At 41.7% G+C, this 19,207-nt stretch overlaps 1 protein-coding gene and 1 pseudogene across 1 annotated transcript; both read left to right on the top strand.

Annotated features, from left to right (window-relative positions):
• Window positions 1-301: 301 nt before the first annotated feature.
• Window positions 302-8,826, top strand: MMP1 (matrix metallopeptidase 1). Its single transcript, XM_010953189.3, has 10 exons — window positions 302-546; window positions 985-1,229; window positions 1,322-1,470; window positions 2,004-2,129; window positions 2,857-3,012; window positions 3,146-3,263; window positions 5,289-5,422; window positions 7,291-7,453; window positions 7,982-8,085; window positions 8,242-8,826. The coding sequence occupies exons 1-10, from the start codon at window positions 439-441 to the stop codon at window positions 8,349-8,351; spliced, it is 1,413 nt and encodes a 470-aa protein (XP_010951491.2). The 5' UTR covers window positions 302-438; the 3' UTR covers window positions 8,352-8,826.
• A 3,272-nt stretch (window positions 8,827-12,098) lies between these two features.
• Window positions 12,099-18,113, top strand: LOC105067604 (stromelysin-1-like; annotated as a pseudogene).
• Window positions 18,114-19,207: the final 1,094 nt, after the last annotated feature.

The raw sequence follows: 19,207 nt of genomic DNA, 5'->3' as shown, positions 1-19,207 counted from the left end.
GTGTACCACCCAGAGTACTTTATGATCAGCAGAATCGAACAGCAATGCCTCCTTAAAAAAAAAAAAAAAAAAAAAGCCCGTGGATCTGCAATCTGTGCATATAATTACATAGGCTAGACACGAATTGCAGAAAACAGCTATTTACATGGTGGCCGTGTCTCCTACACACCCACGTCCTGTTTGATATTAATCATAAGATTGCAACATCAAACGATTCCGAATACTCTGCTTGAAGTCACCATTTCTGATGACTCCTCAGGCAATTCATTGCTAATCAAGAGGATATTATGAAACGTGAGTCAGACAGCCTCTGGCTTCCTGGAAGTTCAGGATCCCTATATATAAAGAGGGAGCTTCCTACTGGAGACACTGGAGCAGCAGAGAGGTGGGGAGCCCTCGGATTCCTTAAGCTGAGAAGGAAGACAGACGGACGCCAGCATGCCCAGCCTCCCTCTGCTGCTGCTGCTTCTGCTCTGGAGCTCAGGGGCTCACGGCTTCCCAGCGGGGACTTCAGAAACACAAGAGCGAGATGTGCAAATGGTGCAGGTAACTGCTGGGTTTCACCGGAGGCTTTTGCCGGAGATGCAAAAGCCTTTATTTGCGTTCTCCTGTGGCATAACGGAATAACAGCAGAATCATAGAGTTTATTTAAGGGTGGATTTCTTACAAAGAGAAATTGTTGTCAGAAGGGGCACTCTCCCTGCTAAATATATCTAGCCATGCCTAGAGTCTCCTTTTCCAGTTAGAGTGGTAGGAACAGTGTGCAAATTTGTGATTCTGACTTCATAGTCATGATTAGTCGGGAGCTTTCTACTCCAAAATTAGTTTCTACCAATAATTAGGATACTCAGCATCATGCACCTAAGCACAAGCACAATTTAAAGGTCGTTTCTCTGTTTATGAAGCGTAAGTTCATACTGTCAATCTTCAGAAAAATTAGAAAGAGTTCCCATCCGGTGTTCCGATCATTTTGTCTTTTGTCAGAAATACCTGGAAAACTACTACAACCTGAAAAGTGACGGGAAGCAAGTTGAAAAGCAGAGAAACCATAACCCAGTCGTTGAAAAACTAAAGCAAATGCAAAAATTCTTTGGGCTGAAAGTGACTGGGAAACCAGATGCTGAAACGCTGCAGGTGATGAAGAAGCCCAGATGTGGGGTGCCTGACGTGGCTCAGTTTGTTCTCACTCAGGGGAACCCTCGGTGGGAGCGCACAAACCTGACCTACAGGTAATTGGACTGAGCATCAGAGTGGGAATGCTATTTCCCATCACAGCCATCAGAAATGAGGTTTGACGTGACTCTATTTATTTCACTTGAAGGATTGAAAACTACACCCCAGATATGGCGAGAGCAGATGTGGACCACGCCATTGAGAAGGCCTTTCAACTCTGGAGCAATGCCTCGCCCCTGACCTTCACCAGGGTCTTTGAGGGTCAAGCGGACATCATGATATCCTTTGTCAGGGGAGGTAAGCTCTTCTTGTGGCATGAAAGCATTCCCACCTTTACTTCACCCTGCCCCTGCATCTCTCCAGCTTCGCAGCTAGATTTCCTTGTTTAAGAGGAGTGTGGATTTGTGGGGCTTAAGAAGGAAAACTATAGACTCACATAGTAAACAAACTTATGGTTACTGGGGGGGGGGAGAGGGTGGGAAGGGGTAAATTGGGAGTTCGAGATTTGCAGATATTAACTGCTATATATAAAATAGATAAAAACAAAAATAGATAAAAACAAAATTTCTTCTGTATAGCACAGGGAACTATATTCCATACCTTGTAGTAACCTATAATGGAAAAGAATGTGAAAAGGAATATACATACGTGTATGTATGACAGAAACACTGTGCTGTGCACCAGAAATTGACACATTGTAACTTACTATACTTCAATTAAAAAAGAAGAAGAAGGAAACTATATAGCATTTGCTGGAAATCTGTTGGCCCCTCCTGGGTTAGCCTGAATAATAACCAAGAGGAACGTTTGTTGAATTCTGCTTCTTGCAGATCATCGTGACAATTCTCCCTTTGACGGACCTGGAGGAATGCTAGCTCATGCTTTCCAGCCAGGCCCAGGTCTCGGAGGGGATGCTCATTTTGATGAAGATGAAATGTGGACCAACAATTTCAGAAGTAAGTCAACTAATCTCGCCTCTCTCCACTCCTCCCCACCTCCACCTTCTTGGTTCATTGTCATATTGGTTGATTTAACTGAAAGAACGCATTAATAGAATTATGTATACCACTTAGAAAATTGATGACACATTTAGAAAAGTGTAAGAGAAAAATTATTTCTATTAGTAAGAGCATCTTATTGGTTACAAATAAGCCATTCTAAAATTTCTGTTGAGAAAATGTTAACAATATTAATGTTTTCCTTGTGGGCATCTACATATTACTTTTTTTTTTTTTTTTTTTTTACTGGAAGAACCCATCTAAATGTAACAATGTTAGTTAAGATATGTGGAAATTAAAGGAGAGACTGTATCTGTTTTCCAAAATTTCCAGCATTAAGCATGTATCAGTCTGTAAATAGAAAAAAAAAACTGTGTTAATAGGCAATTGTGTCTCTGTGAAATAATACAGTTATTTAACCCCAACAAGATTGACTGATCTGGGCTAGGCTCTTGGCTGGCTGAATTTGCTTTTTCATTGTAATTATAGAGTTTAGACTTTAACCCATCTCTTCACTATTAATAAATGTGTTCCTCTCACCTTTAGAAAAGTTTTTTTTTATATATTTCAAAAAGCTATTGAGAAAATATAAACATTAATCCTTGTACAGTTGTAGAGCCTTATTAAATGTCTCAAAACTGAAAACACTGCAAATAATTGCAAATGGGTTTGTTGGCCCTTTTAGATTATAACCTGTATCGCGTGGCAGCTCATGAACTGGGCCATTCCCTTGGGCTTTCTCATTCCACTGACATCGGGGCTTTGATGTATCCCAGCTACATCTTCAGCGGTGACGTTCAGCTGTCTCAGGACGACATCGATGGCATCCAGGCCATTTACGGTGAGTATGAAGAAGAGCATTAAGACAAGGGGTCGTCAGAGCAGCCATTGGCTGTGTTCTCTAAGAAGCTTGCATTGGCTATGCAGTTTTCCAAAGCCGGGCTGGACTAACTCCAGGTCTCTCATTCCTTTAGGACCTTCCCAAAATCCCACTCAGCCCACTGGCCCACAGACCCCACAAGTGTGTGACAGTAAGCTGACGTTTGATGCTATAACCACCATTCGGGGAGAAGTCATGTTCCTTAAAGACAGGTAAGACTTCAGTTCTTCTCTGTGCTTCGCATTTGGAATAATAGCCGGACTCACTGCTGTGGGTCCACGTGCACCTCTGCTGTGTTTCCCACATCATTTCTCTCACATTTGTTCATGTGCATAATTATAATTACAGGTACATGTAAGCAATTGCTTGCTCTTGCACAGCATAATGAACTTATAACAACTTCTTTCCCCGCATGTATTCTGTCATTTGATTCTCAGAAAAATTACCACTGAAGTAGAAAATCAGTAAATCTAATACCACTTTTCAGATCAGTAGAGTAAGGCAGAGAGAAGGAAAGAGATGCTTCAGGGCACAGAGTTCACTGGCCTTCTGACCCCCACTCCAGGCCTCTTTGCATTTTGGTCTCTCTTTATGATAATAAGCAATTAGTACTTTTAAAGGAGAAATCAGTTCTTCTCACAGCAGCACGAAAAGGGTTGTGTAGACCCCCTGAAGTACCATCCTGGAAAAGACAGCCCTTCCAAAGCCTGTGGTCAGGACAGGTCTGTGTCCCTCCTTCCCCTCTCCTGGAGGGGGACACCAAAGAAGGGTAGGAGCTATTGCGGGAAGAATCCCCAGGAGTTCATGAGGACCTACCTTGGGGTGATATGCTCAGTCACAAAGGGTTTCCGTCCTCAGAGGAGGGTCCCAGAACTTTCTCAGCAGTGTGTGGCCTAAAGGACTCCAGGGTCCCCCCACATGCAAGAAACAGGCCTGCTCTGCATACAGTTCTGATTCATAAAGAACCAGGCCAAATAATCATATAATCTTTTCTGAATGATCCAGTCCACAGCATGGAGAAAGTAGGGTTGCTCTGAAAGGCTCCCTTGCCCTTACCAATTTTCCGGGCGAGTGGCTGGTGTTGTCTTGTTCCCTGTGGGTCCATCTACCCCAGGAAGCAGCGTATGGGCTCCTGATTACTTCTCAGCCTGGGCTGTGCTCTTTCTGACCGTGGAAGGCAAGGATGGACGTAGACCACACAGGGTGTGGCCCACTGCTGGGGAGTGCTCAGAAAATCCTTGGTTTTAAAGGAAAGGTCTCAATACAGCAGGACACACTTATCAAAGCAACCATTTGGGGGACCGCTCCAAAGAACAGGACCAAATCTAGGATTTGCAAGAACTGAAAGGACACAGGTCATTTAAATGTCCCCAGGTCCAGAAGACACAGAAGGCAAGAAGCAGTCCTGGTAACTGACTTGCCCGAGGTCTCACAGCCAGGCAGAGGCAGGACTGGATCTAGAAGTCCGATCTGACTCCCACGGCTCGTCTTTTCTGTGGCCTGGACTCGGGCAGGCCCTCTGCTGGCTCACATGACAGTCTGTGCTTTCTTGTCACCCTGGACTCAGTGGACTGCAGCATCCACTTTCTAAACCACCAACCAAAGGAGGACAAAGGGAGGGGCTGCTGGATCTGAGTTTAAAATTAACCTTTGCCTCTTATTAGTTTCACGGCCTTGGACTGGCTTCAATTTCTTATCTGTGAGATAAGAGTTATGTTCTCTCCTACGGTTTTTGGGAGGCAGGGCGTGGCTTAGGGGCTCGTGCGTTAGAAGCATTTACTAAGTGTAGGATATTAGTGTTCCAGCCAGCGGCGTGCTTGCCCAAGCTGATTGTGGCAATTTAGAAATTATATGAACTTACAATTACACTTAAACCAAATGTAATAAAAGTAATCAAAACGCATGCTTTTATTATCCCTTTGTAATCATTTTGCTACGTTTGACTATTTATGTCCCTTAGGTTGTTTATGCTTAAGGTACGTGGAAATCTGCATGTGGAAATACTATACAGCAGTGCACCGCTGCAAATCTCTTGAAATCTGCAGTGGTGGGAGTATTTCCACCATGCAAAGGGGCAAATGCTACCAGCCAGGACTCTCCCCACCCCCCGTCTCAGAGAGCCAGATACCACACTTACTGGCGCACCTCCAGGGCCGGCAATGGGAGGACCTGGGTGACAGCCAGGGCATGCTGTGGATTACATCAAAATCTTCTTCCTTTTTTTTTTTCCAAATCAGGTTCTACATGCGCACAAATTCCTTCTACCCAGAAGTGGAGCTCAATTTCATTTCTGTTTTCTGGCCACAACTGCCAAATGGACTTCAAGCTGCTTACGAGGTGGCTGACAGAGATGAAGTCCGCTTTTTCAAAGGTAATGCTTCCAATTTTCTTGCAGTTTTTACAAATTAAGTTTTTCTCCTGCTTTTGGGCTGATATATGAGACTACTGGCTACTTTCTTTCCACGGACTTTGGAAAATCTAGCCGTCTTACCAAATCAGTGGGAGGTCATCACCTAAGTTAAGAACTGCAGAGTGCATTTCTGAATAATTTTCAGTGAAAGGCATTTGACTGGATATACACGTTTTCTGACCTGTTTGAGAATCTGGACTTACGAAAGTGTTTTCTGTGAGAATTATTTATGTATTTTAAACACTGTCCAATACTAACTCTCCTGAGAGAGGGGGTGTCTCCTGCAGGGCAGCCAGATGGGGGCGCTGTAGCCTTGCTGTCATAGTATGGTCTTCAGACCCACAGCGCTGACACCTTCTGGTTGTCTGTTAGGGATACAGAATCTTTCTTAGCGTAATGCCCACAGAGCCCACCCATGTCATCAGATCCCAGACCTTGAATTTTAACAAGATTCTCAGGCAATTTGTATGGACATTTAAGCATGAGAAGTCTGAATCACCGTGAACTGAACTGGGCAAATGTCTCTGATTCTATCAGAATGAAACCTAATCCAATGATCAGCTCCTGACTTTGAAGAAACAACGCCAAACACCAGTATTTCTGCAAATATACGTTTGGCAGACTACAGGCCAACACTGAGACATCTGATCGAGTCATACACTCAGGGCAAAGAACGGAATCCAGTTCAGACGGGCAAAAAAATTGAAACCAGCTTTCTAATGCTTATATAATGAAATTAAATAGGATTGTAGATACACAAAGCTTCAAACTGCTCTTCCCTGAGGGATAAATGAGCATACTTGTGCAATGAACAATCCTGGCTTCAAGATGTAAGGCCAGTTTTACGTGACACGGGGTTTACTAAGTATAAACATGCAGAATGTGGACACAGCTGAAATTCAAGTGTTTGGAACGGTATTCTAGTCAGATGCAATGATTTTCACGCCGGGCTGCAAGTCGTTACAGATTGCGATTCATTACAGCACTCTGGCCTTTAGGGCACCACTGGTGTGAACTTCCACAGCCCATGGGCTACCTGGAGACGCGAGGTTTCTATCACTGAGGTGGCATGATAAACTCTTTTTTATTTTATTTCATTTTATTTGAGAGAACATGTGAACAGCCGAAGCTACTTAGTATTTATCATTTATTTCTACAAAATCTAAAATAGTCTCAGGTACAAAAGGAAGAGTATGGAAAACTCTAGAAGTTATGACATTTTTATTTTATTTTATTGCTTTTTAAGGGGAGGGAGGTAATTAGGTTTATTTATTTACTTTTAGAGGAGGTACTGGGGATTGAACCCAGGACCTCATGCATGCTAAGCACGTGCTCTACCACTTGAGCTATACCTTCCCCTTCTACATTTGCTTTTTATTTATAAATATTCTGGAATTTCGTGAGTGAGAGCAAAATCCTTGCTTGATCTGGGCGTGTCTCTTTTAAGGATATCAGGAGGGTGATGTTTTAACGTGATAAGACCGTCCGGGGCCCCAGAACCAAGGGTGATGTTCCAATGAATTCTTTAGTCTTTCAAACAGCTGGCTTTGGAAAAAAGCCCCCAGCCCCATAAATCAGTCATTTTTCAAAGCTTGCTGCAGATTAGAATCAGCTGGGAAATTTTTTAAAATATACTTATTTAATTGTCCAGGGTAGGTATACCAGCATCAGTATTAAAAAAAAAAAAACAAAACAAAAACCTCCCTAGATAATTCTAACGTGCAGTCAGGGCACGGCATTAACACGTGAGACTAAGCGTTTAGCTGGAAATCGACTTCCTGTCTGCTGGTCCCTGGGCAGGTGTTTCATCCCTGTTTCTTGATTGGCAGGTAATAAGTACTGGGCTGTCAGAGGGCAGAATGTGCTACACGGATACCCCAAGGACATCTACAGGTCCTTTGGCTTCCCTAGAAATGTGAAGAATATCGATGCTGCTGTTTCGGCGGAAGATACTGGGAAAACGTACTTCTTTGTTGCTAACAAATGCTGGAGGTAAAACCCGAGTGGAGAGAATGGAAGGGTACCAGTTCTTTCTACACGGAGAGAAGTTACCAGACTGAGTCATTTAAAAATGAGTCTCATACTGCCTTGACTAGCTGCCTTTTCTGTGAATGGCTGTAGTCAGTTCACTTTCTAAGTCTACTGACCAATAATCGCCATGAAATACCGGTCCCAGAAATCCAGGGAGAATATGGGAATGAATTAGAAAGAGGGGGTGTGAACTGGAGAGCATTCATCTTCATAGAGCTGCTTCAGCCAGCAGGAACTCATCTCCCATTGCATTTGACACGAACAACACCTGCTAGATAATTAGAATTAGATGTCGGAGTTCAGAGGGACCGTATAAATCTTCAAGGCCACCCGACATCCTACCTCACTTCATCCCACCTCCTTTATCACACATGATCTATGGAATTAAAAGTCCTTATTACATTCCTGCTGGTGAATTCCCCGTAATGATTTTGAGGAGGTTACACATTTAAAAAATGGTTCTGACACTTCTAATTATTTTTTGACCAGGTATGATGAGTATAAAAGATCCATGGATGCAGGTTATCCCAAAATGATAGCAGAAGAGTTTCCTGGCATTGGCAACAAAGTTGATGCTGTCTTCCAGAAAGATGGTAAGTGAATATATATGTCTCTCTCCTCTATCTTGTTGCCATGACATAGTAGCATCAGTATTATGTCACAAATGACTTGGATTTTTTCAAGAATTGAAGTTAAGCCTAGAAATCATTTGTATAATGTAGAGTAAATCTCTTTTGTTTTATTTCTAGGATTTTTCTATTTCTTTCGTGGAACAAGGCAATACAAAGTTGATCCCGGAACGAAGAGAATTTTGACTCTTCTAAAAGCTAACAGCTGGTTCAACTGCAGAAAAAATTGACCAGCTGTTACCAAGTGAAACAGAAAAATGTATTTCACAAGTCGAAGGAAGGTGTTTTCCTGAAGAGCCATATATTTAAGTGAAATACAGCAATATTAAGTATAATCTTATTTATACCTCATTCTGTATGTGTCTTTTTTTATGATTTAGAATGTAATGTTTTATGTACTGCTATAATTTAGTTCCACAAATGAGGGCTAAGTAAGGTCAAGTTCATGGCTTATGGATTCAGATGGGCCAGCTTTGCAATGAGAGAAACTCTTTTCCAAAATATGAGATTTTGACATTGATACTGGAGAGCAGACTCAGTCATGAACATTTCCTCTCAAGACAGAAAGAGACAAGAGACAGGAGTGTTCACCAGAGGAAGAGCATTCAAGGACGTATGAGCAGCCACTACTGTCATCCTGATATGCAAGGGACAACTTTTGTTCCAAAGTGCTTTATGTTTGAAATAAAGCCATCCTTCCCTCTATTTTGAGTTATTGTATTATTGTTTCCTGATTATCAAGTCACATGCACAGAGATTAATTTGCAAATTTGAAAGGGGAATTAGACAAATATACAAAATACTCATGTGGAAAATTAGAATATGTGAGAAGTTCAACTATTCTCCATTCTCATGGAATTTGCGTCATGGAGAAGGAGGAAAATCTACCTCCCAGGTCCCATACAAAGATTTCAAAACCGGTTTTAGGTAAGAGCAGTGACAGGATGGCAGAGCTTTCTGGGGACATGTCCTTTTCTCCTCTCCTGAGTACATGGAGGGGTTATGTTCCTCCACAGTCCAGCTCCCCACAGATGTGGGAGGGAGGTGGTGGGCAGTAGCATCTGACTAGTCCTGGCCAGTGGATTGTGCTCGGAAGTGACTGATATCACTTCCACATGGAAACATTTGATCTCTGGTGTAAATTTCTCCAGTGGTCCCTGGCTCTGCTGTGGTGACTACAGAAGCATGTCTTAAGAGAAGAAGTCTAAATTGCTGGGCCAACAATCCCAACAGTTACCCCAAACCTCAGTAGATTTTGCTTAAGAAATAAACTTCCATTGTGCTAAGCCACAAAAATTTTAGATTTTGCTAAAGCTGAATAATCTAGTTTTTCCAGACAAACATGATCTAATTTATTATGCCGAATTTGGGAGGATGTTAATGTAGGTAGGAATCCTGTAGGGAACTTCCGAGCTGTATGAATTTTCTGAGTAGCTCAGAGATCCTCAGAGTGTTTGCAGACTTTCCAAAGTACATAAGACTTGAGAATATTTTGAAGTATTCATGATTCTGAGGCAGGCAGTTCTCAACTCAAAAATTTGGACAGCATGCAACGTTCCCTTTTGATCAAGTCTCTCAGCAATAAACATTTTTATGTTAAAGAATTTTAACTTTTTTCAGTTTGTGACTTAGCACAATCACCAAACCTATCATAAAATCAAAAGTTTCCAATGAAAGAAGATGCAAAATTTTGTAGTTAGTATCATGTCACACTGAGGAACAAGTGTGTATATTTCCAATTTTAGAATCAGAGGCTGTTGAATGTTGGAATTTATAGGTAATCAGTTTTCCCAAGAATTGGACCACCTATAATTGAGGAGCTGTTATACATCCCTCAGTCTTACTTACAGGATGTGACGGACTCTGTATAACATCTATGCAGCCCAGGCCAGGAGCTGCAAAGGTAGACACTGAACAAAGAAAAGGCTAGATTAGCTGGGTGATCAGCTAGTTGGGGAAAAAGAACAGACGCTAAGGAAGTAAGTTGAAGGCAAGTTTGGGGTCAGTATCAAGAACGAGGAAAACAAACAAATAATGTCAAAACATGAGAAAAAAGTTGAGGGAGAGCCAAGGTTCAAGCCAAGAGGTCTTGATAAACACATAAGTAGTAATAGTTAGGCTTCTGAGTAATCTCTTACCACTTGATAGCTGACCTTGAGTTTTTTACTTAATATTTTGATCCTAATCTCTACCACGTTGGGTTGTTCTAAAAGATTAGAAATTACACACATGTAGGGCCTGGCGTACAGTAGCAACTCTAGACTTCATAAGGTTTCACCTTTTTCTGAAGAACAAGTCTCTCCTTGCCAGACTGTATATATACTCCAGTAATTTTAGTAAGTAATGAATGACTTAAAGACAAACATTAGATTCTTGCCACCTCAAGTCATTAATTTCTTTCAGACATGGTGGTTTAATGTAGGATAAGTTTGCACACCAACATCACTCCCATGAGATGTGCCAAGTGCAATCATGGCTCTTACTACAAAGCTAACTTTCATTACATCATTACCACATTAATAAGATCCATCAACACCAGTAAAATTATGACTCAGATAGAAATGAGGCATCACAGAGCTTGTCAAATAAGTACCTGACAGCATTGCCACAGATTTTTCAGGCCAACAGGCTTTGTCTAGTGAAGACATTGAAGTGGATAATGTTCCCCAGCATCAGACTTATGTGCCAACTTGGTGAGTGACGTTACATCTACCCTATTTTTATAGATGGTAAAACAATGGCCCACAGAAATTGTAGACTTGTTCATAGTCCAGCTGACTTTCTCTAAGTCTGGTTGTCAGTGCCTCCCAACCCTGATTTTCAAGCTAATGTCCATTCCACTCCCCCAGGCTGTAGAGCAAATTCCTTGGCTGCAGTAAGCCACAGGTTGACTTAACTGGTCCAATGTGTACTCAAGCTTCTCTCCAACTCTGGTTTGGAGGTCTCAGAGCCACCAGTTTCTAGAAATCACACTCTGTCCAGTCCACTTCAAGTAGGGTGTAGGTGGTAGGTGGTACTCAGAGGACCATTCCTGCACACTCGTTAATATACTGCGCCATCACTTTGAAGTTACACACTTCAGGTACGGTAGAGTGAATTTATCTTTAGTGAGAGAAAAACATAATTCTATACTATAAGAATTTTAGGGTCCTCTGTATTAATAGGTTAATTTGATAAGACAGTTATGCAGACTTACTATGTGAAAAGCACTACACACGGCTGAGGAAAAAGAGAGAGAGAGAGAGAGAGAGAGAGAAATACAATTCATGGGCAGAGAGGAGAGGTTAGATGGAGAGGAATTGAAATAATTCCCCACTAAAAATCTCAATCCATTTCCTTCTTCGTACTTGAGGAGAAGAGAAAGAAGATGGAAAGATTTTTAAAAAGCAAAGAAGAGGAGGGTAGGAGGGACATTTCAGTCTGATGTGTAATTTGATTTCAATTTAGCAAGTTTTTATGGACTAGTTACTATAAGCATATCTTCCATTCTGAAATCCGTTACATCCACTCAGAATGAAGGATCCTTTCAGAATGAGTGAAGCTCAAAGCAGAATCAGTGCACTCCTTCCTTCCTCTAGACCCACCCCCTTTCCATAGCCTGCTTCCTTCCCCAGTGCTCCTCCTCCGGGGCCAGTAAATCCACCTGAAAAATCACTAATAGCTGTTTTAAACAAGGACTCAAGAAATGAAATGTGTCTGCAAGCAGCAACGTCCGCATTTAGACCATCAATGTATTTGAAATTTCTTTCCGTTCATCTATTTATTCCTAACCTACTTATATTTGAGTTTTAGATATAGTCTTTTTTTTTTTTTTAAAGGCCCTGGTTTTAAAGTCTAAATATCTGACACTTTACTGGACTTATCAGCTACCTCTCAGTAAACACACAGACATGAATTATCAGTCAGTTCTATTTCCTCTTTATAAACACAGAATCATTTCCTGAGAGATGACTTGTTCTCTAACCAGCCAAGTTTAGAAGGTTGAGGGAAATTACTGACACAGGCTACGGCACCTTTACATTGAATAGTTGTGAACACTCCTTGTGTCATTCAGATTTTTTAAAAGCGCATGCATGACCACGCTGTTCGGATAAAAGCAGCGTCGCCCCACAAAAGGACGGCCACAAGAGAGCAGGCGACAGAAGCCAAGAGGCGAAGCAGGTGTTTTCCTGAGCTAAGGACAGTGAGAAGGAAGCCTCTTGCCATCCTCGGGCGGCTAGGTCTGCCAGGCAGCTCAGCTTATCCACTGAATGGAGGTGTGAAGAAAGGGGACTTAAACATGGACCTTGTCCAGGTACGTAACGGCGGCAGCCACTGCAGCCAGCGGCCATCCCAAGTGGAGCAGCGCACACGCCTGCCCGGCCTTGCAGAGGAAAGTAGGATGGTCTGGCCAGCAGTTGCTGTGTTGGAATCATTTAGCATTAGGCAGTGTCAAAGTGCTGGAGGTGGAAGGTCACTCCCTTTTAACACAGAAGGGGGAAAGGTGCAGGAACAGGATGACATTACTCAAGATTAGAAAATAAGGTAGGAGCAGCAGCTTTGGAGCTAAATGAAAAGAATAAACGGAAAATGCTTGTAACTTCTCTGGCTTTAGGATTTCCTTTGTTGAAATAATTAGGGAGAAGGTACGTGTTCCTTTTGAGCTTTAAATCCTATCAAGTAATAACGTTCGTGTTGTTACTTGTCAACTTGGAATGGAAGTATTTCAGTTCCGTCTTGAAGCAGGTCTGTGTTAACAATGTAAAGGTGAAAAAGTCAGATACATTCACCCAAACTACCCACAGAGTTAGGTCAAAGGGTGGCTTCTTTTCCTGTAAGCATGCCGGACCCGAATTTTTAATTTCAAGTTCCTCACTTGGAGAACAGACTGAACTGTAATGAGATTTTAAAATTAGTACAAAGATAAAATAATAATAAGGATCAATAAAAACATTAAGTGTCATACTTTTCTTTCAATAAAAACTAGATAATAACTACTTGCTGTGAAATTTGGGTAAATGGCTGAAAATGAATAAGATGAACTTAAAACTGGACTTCTTGTTCCATTAACACTACCTAGAAAAATACTATAATCTAGAAAAAAGAGGTGATCTAAAGAGTTTGTTACAAGGAAGGACAACAATCCTCTTGTTAAAAAAAAACGCAAGAAATGCAAAGGTTCCTGGGGTTGGAGGTGACGGGGAAGCTGGACTCCGACACTCTGGAGGTGGTGCTCAAGCCCAGATGTGGGGTTCCTGACGCTGGTCACTTCAGCACCTTTCCTCACACGCCCAAGTGGGGGAAAACTCACCTCACTTACAGGTGATGGGTCCCAAGAGGCTTTGACACAATACCAGGATTTTTATAAATTACAATCACAGGAGAAAACAATCTTCAATTTTTCTCTTAAAGGATTGTGGATTATACGCTGGATCTGCCAAGAGATGCTGTTGATTCTGCCATTGAGAAAGCTCTGAAAGTCTGGGAGGACGGGTCCCTACGCACATTCTCTAGGATTTATGACGGAGAGGCTGACATAATGATCCCTTTTGCATTTAAAAGTAATAAAATAAAATAAAATGTATTCACTTACCTGGTAGTGTTGTATTGAAAAAGAGCAAAATGAAATTCTGAATTCTTATTTTTCCGTTTTTTTTTTCTCTGCTACAACATGGAGACTGATAATTTTGCTGGACTTGGTAAAGTTTTGGCTCATGCCTATCCAGCAGGGCCCGGTTTTTACAGGAATGCTTACTTTGACGGTGACGGACGACGGGCGGAAGACACATAGGTGGGCCACAAACGTCTCTGGATGATCTCAGGAAAAACGTCTAACACTATCCAAGGATAATTTGGTTACCCCGAATGAGCGGTAAAACGGAACATCCTAAGAAAGAAAATTTCTGATTATTTGATGGTAACAACCAGAACCTCTCTTTGTCGCAATCGTTACTGAAGAACTTTGTAAAATGTCTGTGTTTCCTTCTTTGCCCCCAGCAAGCCCAATATTAAAGCACCATTTACTCTTACTCCCACAACTCAGGAACTTCCAGGGGTTTTAGAATAGATTAACAATGTTTCTCATCACTTTAACTATAGTTGATTAAGGTAGAATTAATTACATCGAATCAGGTTTGACCCTAAAATGTACCCTTGGGTTTCTTCTCTTCCCATTTGCTTCCTTTTCTCTTAAAAGTAAAGATTAGAAAAAAATGCCAGGAAATAAAGTAAATTTCTAGTTCACCTGCTCAAATAAATTTGCCATCGTCTCTAGCTTAAGAGACTTTTTCTCTTTCTGAATTGGTTCTCAACAACTTTACTAAGTTTAAATACAATAATCAAAATTAACTGCATTTTACAGTCACACCTCAGTGACCGCACAGAATTCATTCCAGGAGCCCCCAAGGGTACCAAAATCTACACACGCTCAAGTCCCTCACATAAAACGGTACAGTACGATGAATACAGCTGTCCTTGGTTTCCTTGGGTTTGGTAGCCACCTATTCAACCAACCGCTGACTGAAATCCGATCAACAACTGATTGAATCCGTGGATGAAAAATCTGCGGATATGGAGGAGACTGACTGTATTTTTTTCCAGTAGCTTCTGAAGTTTGGAAACACACACGGAGACAACTGCTATTTTCAAGACTGGTTAGGCTCTTTAAAGCAAATGCAAAGAGTATCTTTATTGAGATGTACAAACTTGAACTTTGTGCTGCAGGAAATAGTCTAGCTGTATTTGAACAGCTATTTTTTTGTGTATATTTGCTTGGCGCATTGGTAATATAATGTCTACTATTAATTTCAACAAAGAACTCTTTTGTAATACAAAGAAAAAATGTATTCAGCCCTGTATTTGTGCTGCAGATAACTGTTGGGCACATTTCTGTTTTAAACTAAAGACTGTGAGCATCCAATGGCACCCACAACTGGGAAGCTTTTTGACAATGAAAAAGTATTTGATTATGAAGAGAAGAAGAGAAACTGAGGCTAAATTCACATAGGAAATAACCAGAGTTTTTGTTGTTTACGATTTTGAGGAATAAAGTGAATTGCAACTGTCACGTGTTACTAAATTTGAACAGTGACCAACTTTGTATTTTTCGAGGTAATGAGAATGTATTGACATGGTACTAGTGTTAGTCCAACCAAAGAACTATCTTCTAGAAACAATGTTTATCACTGACACTATAGGAAAAGTGACTTGGTGTCCCTGACCAGAGATATGGTGGGAGAGTGACTTATATGTTGACTTCAAGCCAACCTTGAAATATACATGAATTTCTACAAACTGTGGAATATGCCAGTCTATGAACCAATCCATAAATAAGGAAAAGACACTGTGTGAGTCAAGGATGCCCTGCACAGCTGACATGTGTCCTGTTGATAGGTTTATGGAATAAATAGCTGTTAGATTCTAAACCTTCACGGTTTTTGGAACAGGGGCCAATTTATTCCTCGTCGCTTGGCCATTGCCTGGTTATCTTTCACTTGGCCGACATCAAATCTCTGAGGAACCCAGCCCACAACGCGCTCACAGACCTGGCCCAGCTCTGCCTTTCTCTAGATGATGTGAACGGCATTCAGTCCCTGTACGGTGAGTGATGCTGGAAAAATTAGACATTGTAGCTTTGCAATGATGGTCCTCAGGAAAGCTTCAAAATGTTGCACAAATCATTTGCAACTCAACTCAGAGCATTTGGAGAATGTTTGAAAAGCATATAAGTTGACAGAACCATCAGGTCTCCTAATGTTTTCATCTGTATCTGTTCCCTTTAGGACCGCCCCCTGCCTCCCCTAAGGACACCGTGATGCCCACGGAATCGGTGCCTCCAGAACCCGGGACACCAGCTGCGTGTGATCCCGCTTTGCCCTTTGATGCAGTCAGCACCCTGAGGGGAGAGGTCCTCTTCTTTAAGGACAGGTCAGACTGGAAGATTCTATTTTCCTGTCTATTCTTTTGATGCACATATTTAGAATGAAAAACAAACAGAAACTTAATAGCGATTTCTAAATAAAATATTTCCACTACATTTTAAAATCCTTCTGATTGGATTTTTTTTTTTTTTGCATTTATCAGTTTCTTAAAATTGTCCAGATCAATTTTTACAGACTACAAGGATGATTCTTGGTCACTAGAATGCAAGCTTGACGAAGGCTGGGGAGTTCATATGTTTTATTCACTTTCATATCCTTAGAGCCTAGAACAGGCCTGGCACGTGCAATGAATGTGTAGAACGAATGAATAATTGTTACATACGAATATCATAAATCATACAGCTTCTTCAAAAACCGCTGGTGGATCTTTAGAAGCAGAACTGCATCTTTACCTTTGCTAACAACTGCTGCTGTTTAAATTAAATTAATTTTGGAAAAAGTGATATGTGCTTATAGAGCAATAGTAAAATGTCACCAAAAACCACAGAATTAAAAGAAAATGCTCTCTGCCATCCCTGACATGTAGAATCCCCAATTTCCCCCATAGTGTGTGACCATTGGTACTAATTTCCTTTGTCTTTTTACAAAAATATTCTATTGACAAATGAGTATAAATATATATCATTCCTGCTATGTTTTTCAAAAATATTAATGGGAACATGATATAAACACTATTTTACAGACTTTTAAAATGGACACCAAGCTAAGTAATTATATTGTTAATACATTTCCTGTCATATTGATCATAAGCCTGGGATGAAAGGGAAGAGGACAGTCCAATCCAGACTTTAGCAAAGACTGACAGTTCTCCGTCAGTAACAGAAGCTGCCTCATCCTATCAGATAGCTACAGAATAATCTAGTAAATGAATTCGTAATTTAATGAACTCTTGCTAGTGCACATTTGGGGTTGCTTTCAATATTTTGCTTTTTAAAGCGATAATGGAATCAACAGACTTTTACGTATGTCATTTCACAGGTGTGAGCGTGTCTGTTGAAAAGCTCTAGCACCTGCGGGCTAGATATAGGCGGGGCTGGAGAAGCACCTCACCGATCAGGTAACATGAAGGTCATGGACGATGCCAACAATGGCAGCGCAGACGGGAAGATGGGGGCAGAGATAGGACCAAAGTATCCCTTAGGATGGTTTTGGTACAGACTGACTTACTAAAGGGAATTACTTGGTTCATCAACTAGCAAGACAAGTCTTTAGGCAGCTTTCAGTTGCAGGTTACCCGGCTTCTTCTGCTATTCTCTGGGCTCCGCTCTCTGAGTGACAGCTTTATCCTGTAGGTTGAATTTCCCCGTGGCGGCCCAATTACTGCAGGCATTACGTTTCTTCAGTGCCTTATCTCTAGCCACCAAATAAGATTTCTCTCCTTTCCTCTGATTGAGCTGTCTTTGTGCGTGGGCCACATGGAGTCAGTCCCTGAGAAAGAGAGAGCCGGACTTCCATGACTGGCTGAGATCCCAGAAGGTGAGGGTGTGCTTAATCCCGCCCGAATCACCCTGCTGCTCTTCCACAAGTAAGGAAGCAACATCAACATTTTCGACTGAGAATGACTGTGAGATGAGAAAGTGGAAAGTGCGCACAATCTGGGGAAAACATTGGCAAAGAAAACAAAAAAAATTTACCCAGACTAGGTAAATGGTTCTAATGAATGCATTTATTTGGCTGGGGAGGAAGAGGAAAAAGGAACTTCCATTTACAGCCCCTGTACAACGTTCTTTATGTGTGTGGTTCATTTAGGCTTCATGATAATACGCTAAATGACAATGTCTTTCAATTTCAGAACTTAGGCTCCAAAGAATAAACTCTCCCGTGATCGGGAACTGGTGAACAGCCGCACCAAGACGCCACCTGCGAAGTCTCTGGCTTCAAAGATCTCGCTCATCTTGAGGTTAGGTTAACAGGTAGCAAATCAACGTCATCTAGTGTGAGTTTGTCTTCATTACACTCTAGTTAATGTCGTTGCTTTTAAGGGCACACAAGTTTGCTGAGATTGTGGCTCTTTTAAGACTGCTGCACCACCTCCACCATGGTGTTTCCGGCTCTGCAGACCTTGGTGGATGAATATTGCTGAGGACAGAGAGCACTAAGACAAAAATAGATTCTGACTCAGGATCTTGACGCTGATTCAGGCTCTTCCCTCGGGACTGATGGAGAAGCCCTTGCTTCACGGCACTTTCTGGAGTCAGATGTTAGGGCCAGCAGTATGAAGTGGGGTCCTTTAGAATCCTGAAGATAGGGGAAATCTGACTCTTGCGGTTCTACCATGCCCTCAACATTATGTGACCTTTCCAGACTTGTTCTTTTTCAGCAACTCCCTGGTTCAGATAACAGCAACACCTTCTTCTTCTTGTATCTTCATCTTGAAACCTCAGTCTCCTTTGATTTCATCTTTTGCTCACAGGTCACATTCCCTCAGTTGTGGTAGCCTGTGAATTCTGCCTGTGCTGTGTTGAGCGGATACAACAGAGGGGCTCAACAGGACAGTGGCAGAGTGGACAGGAGGAGGCGGCACACATGAGATGTTACTCAGTCTCCGTCATTAGCTAACTACATATCCGCACTCACGTTGCCCCTGCTGTCACCAATTCACCTGGACCGTTTTCCACCTTGTCCAGGATCTCTTCTCACATAAAATTAACTTTTGACTTGGATTTGACAAGTCTTGGAATCAATTTTCACATGACCTTGGAGCAAGAAACTGTTTCAGATGTAGGGAGCTGATGAGTTTCAATCCAGTGGGCAAAACACATATCCTAAAGGGGTATAAAGCCAAGGCCAGTCATGATCTAATCAAGCAAATGAGGTTTGAAGATTAGTCAGTGGAGATCCCAGTACGTAGGTGGGAGGGACACTGAGAACTCTCTGAGATATGCAGTCCTGGGAAATCCAGACAGAGAGGCATGCAGCAGGCACTTGGAAGGTTGGATACCACCAGGTGCTTGGGTCCCAATCTCTAGTTCAAGAACAAAGCTCCATTCAGACAGAGAAAGACAAACACTGTATGCTAGTCCTTATATGTGGAATATAGAATATAAAATAAAATAATAAATATAACAAAACAAAACAAAACAAAAAGAACAAAGCTCCAAAGCATAAGGCAAGAGGGCGCAGGTGGGATAGCATAAATCTGGGGAGATCAGTCATGGCTAGCCTCG

Source organism: Camelus bactrianus, chromosome 10, assembly GCF_048773025.1.
Source record: "Camelus bactrianus isolate YW-2024 breed Bactrian camel chromosome 10, ASM4877302v1, whole genome shotgun sequence".
NCBI classification, from domain to species: domain Eukaryota; kingdom Metazoa; phylum Chordata; class Mammalia; order Artiodactyla; family Camelidae; genus Camelus; species Camelus bactrianus.
This window is presented reverse-complemented; position numbering and strand designations above follow the sequence as displayed.